This window comes from Cyclopterus lumpus, chromosome 3 (genome assembly GCF_009769545.1).
Source record: "Cyclopterus lumpus isolate fCycLum1 chromosome 3, fCycLum1.pri, whole genome shotgun sequence".
Classification (NCBI taxonomy): Eukaryota; Metazoa; Chordata; class Actinopteri; order Perciformes; family Cyclopteridae; genus Cyclopterus; species Cyclopterus lumpus.
This window is the reverse complement of record NC_046968.1, coordinates 30,762,625-30,773,323: the sequence shown is the minus strand read 5'-3', so window position 1 is coordinate 30,773,323 and position 10,699 is coordinate 30,762,625. Positions and strand designations below refer to the sequence as shown.

General features: G+C 46.3%; 1 protein-coding gene across 3 annotated transcripts in view; it reads left to right on the top strand.

The window, feature by feature from the left end:
• Positions 1 to 838: 838 nt before the first annotated feature.
• The window catches only part of plekhg4 (pleckstrin homology domain containing, family G (with RhoGef domain) member 4), a 57,346-nt gene continuing 47,485 nt past the window's right edge, over positions 839 to 10,699 (top strand). For all 3 annotated transcript variants that reach the window (XR_004609060.1, XM_034528305.1, XM_034528314.1), the window contains exons 1-2: positions 839 to 927; positions 9,808 to 10,005. Coding sequence is in view for 2 of the 3 variants with exons in the window: in XM_034528305.1 (XP_034384196.1) it covers positions 925 to 927; positions 9,808 to 10,005 (201 nt within the window). In the remaining variant the exon portion in view is untranslated. The remainder of the gene's footprint in view (positions 928 to 9,807; positions 10,006 to 10,699) is intronic.

Here is a 10,699-nt window from a genome sequence, read left to right as displayed (position 1 = left end):
CGGCTGACGGCGTGGGCTAGCAGGCTGACGGCGTGGGCTAGCCGGCTGACGGCGTGGGCTAGCCGGCTGACGGCGTGGGCTAGCCGACTGACGGCGTGGGCTAGCCGGGTGACGGCGTGGGCTAGCCGACTGACGGCGTGGGCTAGCCGGGTGACGGCGTGGGCTAGCCGACTGACGGCGTGGGCTAGCCGGGTGACGGCGTGGGCTAGCCGGGTGACGGCGTGGGCTAGCCGACTGACGGCGTGGGCTAGCCGGGTGACGGCGTGGGCTAGCCGACTGACGGCGTGGGCTAGCCGGGTGACGGCGTGGGCTAGCCGACTGACGGCGTGGGCTAGCCGACTGACGGCGTGGGCTAGCCGGGTGACGGCGTGGGCTAGCCGGGTGACGGCGTGGGCTAGCCGACTGACGGCGTGGGCTAGCCGGGTGACGGCGTGGGCTAGCCGACTGACGCTGACGAATATAGTTTATATAGTTTTTTTATAGTTTGTAACTTATATGTTGTCTACATGTTCTTTGTTGTTGTTATCTGTTTTGCACTTACTTTACTTTATTACTTTATTATTACTACAATCACTTTATGTTGGACGAGAGAAAAACGTACTTTCAGATCTTCTGTATGTTGACACAAATGAAAGAAGTGACAATAAAGCACACGTTTTAATACTAGAACACACACATGTACTACTAGAACACACACAGTTGGTAACACAGCCGTTAGGGGGAGGCAGAGAGGTGAGGAGGGGGGAGGATCCAGGGAAGAATGACTGACTGCTGGTGGGCGGGGCTTAACATGTGAGGGGCCGGACTGAGTTAGACAAGAATCAGACCAGACGGGACGAGAGACAGTCACACACACAGAGAGAGAGAGAGACATGTTCTCTGACCGGGATATACAACTACTACTGACCACACACGGCATACACCATGGTAAGACCACACACACACACACACACACACACACACACACACACACACACACACACAACATGTGCTACAGCTGCAGACTGTGTGTTGAAGCCGGGTTTGGTTGAGGGGGAGGGGACCGCAGGGGTTAGGGTTTCTACCAAGGTGTGTGTGTGTGTGTGTGTGTGTGTGTGTGTGTGTGTGTGTGTGTGTGTGTGTGTGTGTGTGTGTGTGTGTGTGGGGGGGGGGGGGCAGTTGCATTACAGCTTCAGGAGCACACAGACCTGAACACGGTCATTAACATGAGTCCTTGAGGAGCTCACACACCGTGAAGGTCACAACAGGTAGAACCACCTCGACCACCTGCTTCTGGCAGCTTCCTCTAGAAGAGAGAAGTGTGAGAAAGACATGTTGATTATTGGTTATGCCATCTGAGGGCCAGTCAGTGGGAACATCACGCAGAACCTCTGAGGAACCGGTTCACAATCCAGACTGAAGACACCGTGGTGGTGGTGTGAGGACACAGATGAAGACATGTTGTTGTGAGGACACAGATAAAGACATGTTGTTGTGAGGACACAGATGAAGACATGTTGTTGTGAGGACACAGATGAAGACATGTTGTTGTGAGGACACAGATAAAGACATGTTGTTGTGAGGACACAGATGAAGACATGTTGGTGTGAGGACACAGATGAAGACATGTTGTTGTGAGGACACAGATAAAGACATGTTGGTGTGAGGACACAGATGAAGACATGTTGTTGTGAGGACACAGATGAAGACATGTTGGTGTGAGGACACAGATGAAGACATGTTGGTGTGAGGACACAGATGAAGACATGTTGTTGTGAGGACACAGATGAAGACATGTTGTTGTGAGGACACAGATGAAGACATGTTGGTGTGAGGACACAGATGAAGACATGTTGTTGTGAGGACACAGATGAAGACATGTTGTTGTGAGGACACAGATGAAGACATGTTGTTGTGAGGACACAGATAAAGACATGTTGGTGTGAGGACACAGATGAAGACATGTTGTTGTGAGGACACAGATGAAGACATGTTGTTGTGAGGACACAGAGACACAGATGAAGACATGTTGGTGTGAGGACACAGATGAAGACATGTTGGTGTGAGGACACAGATGAAGACATGTTGGTGTGAGGACACAGAGACACAGATGAAGACATGTTGTTGGTGACTGGACGTTAGTTCCTACTGGTTCTGGTCTTCTGGTTGTGATCAGCTGACAGAACAGATTTATTCAGTGTGTTGGAGGACTTGTTGCTTTAATGTTGACGTCTCCATTTAAACTGCTTCACACAAACAAACATCCACAACGTCAGTAAGGTGTCCTCAGTGTTACGTGTCCTCGGGGTTACGTGTCCTCAGTGTTACGTGTCCTCGGGGTTACGTGTCCTCAGTGTTACGTGTCCTCAGTGTTACGTGTCCTCGGGGTTACGTGTCCTCAGTGTTACGTGTCCTCGGGGTTACGTGTCCTCAGGGTTACGTGTCCTCTGGGTTACGTGTCCTCTGGGTTACGTGTCCTCAGTGTTACGTGTTTTCGGGGTTACGTGTCCTCAGTGTTACGTGTCCTCTGGGTTACGTGTCCTCAGTGTTACGTGTCCTCGGTGTTACGTGTCCTCTGGGTTACGTGTTTTCGGGGTTACGTGTCCTCTGGGTTACGTGTCCTCGGAGTTAAGTGTTCTCGGAGTTACGTATGTATAAAATGCGAGTGCCTTTTTAAAAGGTGAATTTAAGAAATTATGTAAAATCGAGAAAAAGACCTTGGACCCCAGAGGATTAAAGGTCCTCGGGTTGTAATTCCTCTGGGTTACATGACCTCAGGGTTATATGTTCTCGGTGTTAAAGGTCCTTGGAGTTGCATGTTCTCGGGGGTTATGGGGCTACTGGTCCTCTGGGTTAAAGGTCTGTATGGCTACGTGTCCTCTGGGTTAAAGGTCTGTATGGCTACGTGTCCTCTGGGTTAAAGGTCTATGGGTCCCGTCAGCAGTTAGGCTCATCAACGGAGCCCAGATCCCCCACTGACAGTCTCTTCCATCCCCATGTCTACTTACCACCCCTGGACTATTTATTTACTACCCCTGGTCTCTTCCATACCCTGGTCTCTTTACCACCCCTGGACTATTTATTTACTACCCCTGGTCTCCTCCATACCCTGGTCTCTTTACCACCCCTGGATTATTTATTTACTACCCCATGTCTCTTCCATACCCTGGTCTCTTTACCACCCCTGGATTATTTATTTACTACCCCATGTCTCTTCCATACCCTGGTCTCTTTACCACCCCTGGACTATTTATTTACTACCCCTGGTCTCTTTACCACCCCTGGACTATTTATTTACTACCCCATGTCTCTTCCATACCCTGGTCTCTTTACCACCCCTGGATTATTTATTGACTACCCCTGATCTCTTCCATACCCTGGTCTCTTTACCACCCCTGGATTATTTATTGACTACCCCTGATCTCTTTACCACCCCTGGACTCTTTATTTACTACCCCTGGTCTCTTCCATACCCTGGTCTCTTTACCACCCCTGGACTATCTATTTACTACCCCTGGTCTCTTCCATACCCTGGTCTCTTTACCACCCCTGGACTATCTATTTACTACCCCTGGTCTCTTCCATACCCTGGTCTCTTTACCACCCCTGGACTATTTATTTACTACCCCATGTTTCTTCCATACCCTGGTCTCTTTACCACCCCTGGACTATCTATGTACTACCCCTGGTCTCTTTACCACCCCTGGACTATTTATTTACTACCCCATGTCTCTTCCATACCCTGGTCTCTTTACCACCCCTGGATTATTTATTGACTACCCCTGGTCTCTTTACCACCCCTGGACTATCTATGTACTACCCCTGATCTCTTTACCACCCCTGGACTATTTATTTACTACCCCATGTCTCTTCCATACCCTGGTCTCTTTACCACCCCTGGACTATTTATTGACTACCCCTGATCTCTTTACCACCCCTGGACTATTTATTGACTACCCCTGATCTCTTTACCACCCCTGGACTCTTTATTTACTACCCCTGGTCTCTTCCATACCCTGGTCTCTTTACCACCCCTGGACTATTTATTGACTACCCCTGATCTCTTTACCACCCCTGGACTCTTTATTTACTACCCCTGGTCTCTTCCATACCCTGGTCTCTTTACCATCCCTGGATTATTTATTGACTACCCCTGATCTCTTTACCACCCCTGGACTCTTTATTTACTACCCCTGGACTCTTTCATCTCTTTCATCCCTTGGACCATTTCCCACCGGTCACTCTTCTGCACATACCAGCACACTTAAATAACACACTTTAACTTAAACATTACATACACTTTATAATTGCACTTTATCTTACACTGTAGATTTTACATTTTATTCTATGTCTCGTCTGCACTTTTTTGATTGTTTATTTGTTGTCTACTGTTGTTTGATTGTTGTTGTTTGTTATGTCTGATGTCCTATGTTGCACCAGCCACCACGCTAAGTTCCTTGTAGGTGTAAACCTACTTGGCTATTAAAAGTTTCTGATTCTGATTCTAAAGGTCTATGGGGTTACGTGTCCTCAGGGTTACGCAGAGCTTCTCTGATTTGTTGTCACATGACTGTTGGTCTCAGATGAATCAATCATTACGTCATAGTTTCACTGAGGAGCTCAGAATTAAATGTTTTTAACACAATCTGATTAAAGTAAAAATATTGAAAATGAGACGCGTAGAATAAATGTTTTTAATGAAATATCTGTTTAAAGCTTTGCTTCGGTAGATCTTTGTGATGGAAGCAGTCGAGGAAAACCTGACTGATGTTTTTTTACAGCTTCTGGGTGATGAACCATGTAGTTTTGGTGATTTTATTTGAAGAAAACATCTCTTTTCATCCCTCAGGAGTGTTCATTTTTTAGATTCAGATCAGTCTTCATATTTACTTCATACGTAGATTCATAGTTAGTCTTATTTTTTATCTGTTAACCGGATGAAGAGTTTCTTTGTTTATCTGGAGTTCTTGCTTCACAGCCAACAGACTCTGATGGGCGATGTCACTCTAATGTTATAATAATAATAATAATAATAATAATAATCAAATATATGGTCCAAACTCTGGACCGTCTCCACTCTGGAGCTGGATTCTGGTCCAGATTCTGTGTTTTAACACTTCAGGGATTCATACTGTATTTAATCTGGAAGATTTACTGCACCTATTCACACGCTCACATTCCTCTATTACTATGAATATAACACAGTTATATATATATATATGATACTTGTCCTGTCGTGTCATGTTTATCTTGTCTTGAATTTTCTGTTGATTAATTAATTTTCTATTAATTAATTAATTATATATATTATTAATTATCATATATATACTTATGTACTACAGAGCCTATTTGGCTGCATAGTGAGTACTTACATTTTCTAGATTATGTACTTTTTTAATTCGATTGCGGAACTTTTACTTGTAAATGGTGGTATTAGTATTAGATGTTAGTATTCTTACACGTCTTGTTTTAATCTATAGAGTTTAATTAGTCTCAACAGGACCCTCCACCCACGGTCCTGTTGAGTCTGGTCTAGACCCTCCCCTCGTGGTCCTGTAGAGTCTCTGGTCTGGACCCTCCACCCACAGTCCTGCTGAGTGGTCTGGACCCTCCCCTCATGGTCTTGTAGAATCTCTGGTCCAGACCCTCCCCTCGTGGTCCTGTAGAGTCTCTGGTCTGGACCCTCCACCCACAGTCCTGCTGAGTGGTCTGGACCCTCCCCTCATGGTCTTGTAGAATCTCTGGTCTAGACCCTCCCCTCGTGGTCCTGTAGAGTCTCTGGTCTGGACCCTTCACCCACGTCCTGCTGAGTGGTCTGGACCCTCCCCTCATGGTCTTGTAGAATCTCTGGTCTAGACCCTCCCCTCATGGTCCTGTAGAATCTCTGGTCTGGACCCTCCCCTTGTGGTCTGGTTCTACCGTCCAGACGGTCCACAGCAGCTGCAACGAGGCCTAAGACAGAAAGCAGCCTGAAAGGTGGTCTTGTGATCCATGTGGTCTTCAGATAAAGGTGTTTCCCAGAGGGCCACCCGTGGAGGAGAACATGCTGCTTCGGTTCCTGAAGGTTTCACATTTAAACCCCTTTAAAGCAAGCAGCAGCCGGTCAGAGGACGCGTGGTTCAGGTTCAGGTTCTACGAGATAACCCGAGGAACGGGAGAGAAGCCGACATGTTGACGCGGAAACATCCGAGCTGTTGAGACTCGTCGAGGGGCTGAAGAAGGGCAGGAATGTGCTCTGAGGCTGGAGCAGCAACGCTAACCTTTCAGTCATCAGTACCTCAAGAGACGTTCAGATGATACAGGTGATCAATACACTGGTATCAGCTGTGTTTACCACATAGAGATACACCTGTTTGATAAATAATACTATATTAAAACCAACAAGATGTCAGGTTCAGTCTGTAGATGGGAGGTCTGATGTGAGGCTGGTTGTTGTGGTCTGTCTCAGGTTCAGTCTGTAGATAGGAGGTCTGATGTGAGGCTGGTTGTTGTGGTCTGTCTCAGGTTCAGTCTGTAGATGGGAGGTCTGATGTGAGGCTGGTTGTTGTGGTCTGTCTCAGGTTCAGTCTGTAGATAGGAGGTCTGATGTGAGGCTGGTTGTTGTGGTCTGTCTCAGGTTCAGTCTGTAGATAGGAGGTCTGATGTGAGGCTGGTTGTTGTGGTCTGTCTCAGGTTCAGTCTGTAGATGGGAGGTCTGATGTGAGGCTGGTTGTTGTGGTCTGTCTCAGGTTCAGTCTGTAGATGGGAGGTCTGATGTGAGGCTGGTTGTTGTGGTCTGTCTCAGGTTCAGTCTGTAGATGGGAGGTCTGATGTGAGGCTGGTTGTTGTGGTCTGTCTCAGGTTCAGTCTGTAGATAGGAGGTCTGATGTGAGGCTGGTTGTTGTGGTCTGTCTCAGGTTCAGTCTGTAGATAGGAGGTCTGATGTGAGGCTGGTTGTTGTGGTCTGTCTCAGGTTCAGTCTGTAGATAGGAGGTCTGATGTGAGGCTGGTTGTTGTGGTCTGTCTCAGGTTCAGTCTGTAGATAGGAGGTCTGATGTGAGGCTGGTTGTTGTGGTCTGTCTCAGGTTCAGTCTGTAGATAGGAGGTCTGATGTGAGGCTGGTTCTTGTGGTCTGTCTCAGTTCAGGGTTAGGTAGTTAGGCTAATAAAGAGACGACACGTTGCGGTACCCGGTCCAGAAGGATCCGGTCTCTCACTGACCCTGTTCTCTGCTGCATTCTGGCCCTCCACACCCAGCAGTCAGCTGAACAGTTGGTGGATGAGTCATGGCCCTCTGGGGAGGCGGACCATTCATTAAAACCAGCACGACCTGAGAGAGTGGATTAGGTCGTCTTTAGGCCTCGTTTACTCCATCACACCCTCCTGGGCTCTGATTGGCCGAATCACTTGTGTACTTTAACCAACAGCCGTTTCCTGAGATATTCATATTTAATGATCACGTGACACAAATACATATGAAACATGTATAAAAATACAGTTCTGAGCAATCCACACCCATTATTCTCAATACTACGCTGTATTTATACTCCTAGTGTGATGTTTGTGTCCGAGTACTTTACTGCAGGATGAAAACCAGCTCCGTCGTCTTTGTTAATTTTTATTTCAGTATTCAGCTGAAAGAACTTGTGTTCTTGTGTTCTCATGTACTTGTGTTCTCATGTACTTGTGTCCTCATATTCTTGTGTACTTGTATCATTGTGTCCTCGTGGACGTGTGTACTCAAGAACTTGTGGACTTGTGTCCTCATGTTCTTGTGGACTTGTGTCCTTGTGTACTTGTGTTCTTGTGGACTTGTGTCCTCATGTTCTTGTGGACTTGTGTCCTCATGTACTTGTGTTCTCGTGGACTTGTATCCTCATGTACTTGTGTTCTTGTGGACTTGTGTCCTCGTGTACTTGTGTTCTCATGGACTTGTGTTCTCATGTACTTGTATCATTGTGTCCTCGTGGACGTGTGTACTCATGTTCTTGTGGACTTGTGTCCTCATGTTCTTGTGGACTTGTGTACTTGTATCATTGTGTCCTCGTGGACTTGTGTCCTCATGTTCTTGTGGACTTGTGTCCTCATGTTCTTGTGGACTTGTGTTCTTGTGGACTTGTGTCCTCATGTTCTTGTGGACTTGTGTCCTCATGTACTTGTGTTCTCGTGGACTTGTATCCTCATGTACTTGTGTTCTTGTGGACTTGTGTACTTGTGTTCTCGTGGACTTGTGTTCTCATGTACTTGTATCATTGTGTCCTCGTGGACGTGTGTACTCAAGATCTTGTGTACTCATTTACTTATGTTCTCGTGGACTTGTATCCTCATGTACTTGTGTTCTTGTGGACTTGTGTACTTGTGTTCTCGTGGACTTGTGTTCTCATGTACTTGTATCATTGTGTCCTCGTGGACGTGTGTACTCAAGATCTTGTGTACTCATTTACTTGCGTCCTCATGGATTTGCGACCTTGTGTACTTGTTTAATTTTGTACTTGTCATTTTGGAATGATCCAATGTCTCCGTAGCGGTTACACATTTGTTATAACATTCGGTTTGGAGGATCGAGCACTCTTTGGTCCCAGAGTTATTAGTTCACATTGTTCGTGAACAATCGGGGCGACTTCTGGCTCAGTTGTGAGCACCGTTACAACGCCTTCATAGTGTCATTTAGCTTTTCGGAGAATTATGCAAAAATAAGTATGTACAATATATAATGTTGATCATTGTTGCTCCTGATGGATCACAGCCAACACAGTTATGTTCATAACTCCTTGTCCTTGGTCCTGGTGCCAAAGCACTTAAAAGAATAAACTTCAAAATTCTGACCCTTTGCTTTTTTATTAAAAGCATGTACTTGTACTTTCAATACATAAGTACATTTAATATCAGAACATTACTTTTGATACTTAAGTACAGTAAGTATCAGATACATTAAGACTTTTACTCAAGTAATATTCTCATATGCTCGACTTTCACTTTTATTGAAGTCCTTTTTCCAGTACGGTATCTTTACTTCTACTCAAGTATTGCTTTTGGGTACTTTACACACCACTGCCTGTACTCTGCTTACTTGGTATTGAGAACCGGCCGTAGTCTTTTCTGTGACGCGCTTCTAGTTTTTCATCCTCTGTATGAAGCGCCGTTAGCCGGAACATTGAGCAGAAACTCAGCTCCCAGTCATCTGACACCCTGCTTCTAATCTTGGCCCACATCTACATTTGGCTGCAGTTGTTGTGTTTGAATCCGGCTCCGCTGAGTCACATCCAGAATGTCCAGCTGAAGGAGGCCGTTCACATGTTGTTAGCTAACGGGACGACACATGTTGATGCTAAACCATCATCCGCAGCTTGTGCTAACGTTCAATATTCACGCGTCAATCACTCAAACCTTTGTGGGTGAATTGCTTACATATGAAATCGGTGAAATAACTCTGTTTGAGTGGTCGTCAATGTTAGCTTAGCTCATTAGCTTCTTATCACGTTGGCTAATGCTAGCAAGGAACATGCATCCAACATTCAGTTATTTTCATTCTGGATTGAAGTGTTGATGGTTTTCTAGATTATTGATGAGCTTATGTCTTTAAACGAAATATATGAAACATATGGAATGTGCAAGTAGTACTGTACATATGGAGTGTGCAAGTAGTACTGTACATATGGAGTGTGCAAGTAGTACTGTACATATGGAGTGTATAATTGATCTTATCTTTCCTTAAATTATTTTATATTACATGAAAATTATTTTCATTATTTACAGACGACAACAATCCTGTTATGTGAAGAGTACAGTGAAGCTACAAGCTTGTTAAAGTCTGACCTTCGTCTTTCTTCTTCATCCTTTTTGCTCACAGGACTCTGACTCTTTGGACCGCTGCATCCAGACTGCTCTCTCAGCCCTCTACCCGCCCTTCCAGGCCACATCCCCGACTGTCCTCTGTCAGGTGCTCAGCGTGGTGGAGAGCTGCTACAGAGGAGACGGCTTTCGCTACCTCATCCACTTCCTGCTGCCTGCAAAGCAATTCTTAACAGACCTCCAGCAAAATGCCTGTGTGAGTTTCCCCTGTATCTATCTAGTGTCCTTTCTGTAGGGGCTACCGTTTAGTCTGTAGGGACTACTGTCCAGTCAGTCTGTAGGGGCTACTGTCCAGTCAGTCTGTAGGGGCTACCGTTTAGTCTGTAGGGACTACTGTCCAGTCAGTCTGTAGGGGCTACTGTCCAGTCAGTCTGTAGGGGCTACCGTTTAGTCTGTAGGGACTACTGTCCAGTCAGTCTGTAGGGGCTACTGTCCAGTCAGTCTGTAGGGGCTACCGTTTAGTCTGTAGGGACTACTGTCCAGTCAGTCTGTAGGGGCTACTGTCCAGTCAGTCTGTAGGGGCTACCGTTTAGTCTGTAGGGACTACTGTCCAGTCAGTCTGTAGGGGCTACCGTTTAGTCTGTAGGGACTACTGTCCAGTCAGTCTGTAGGGGCTACTGTCCAGTCAGTCTGTAGGGGCTACCGTTTAGTCTGTAGGGGCTACTGTCCAGTCAGTCTGTAGGGGCTACCGTTTAGTCTGTAGGGGCTACTGTCCAGTCAGTCTGTAGGGGCTACCGTTTAGTCTGTAAGGGCTACTGTCCAGTCAGTCTGTAGGGGCTACCGTTTAGTCTGTAAGGGCTACTGTCCAGTCAGTCTGTAGGGGCTACTGTCCGGTCAGTCTGTAGGGGCTACTGTCCGGTCAGTCTGTAGGGGCTACCGTTTAGTCTGTA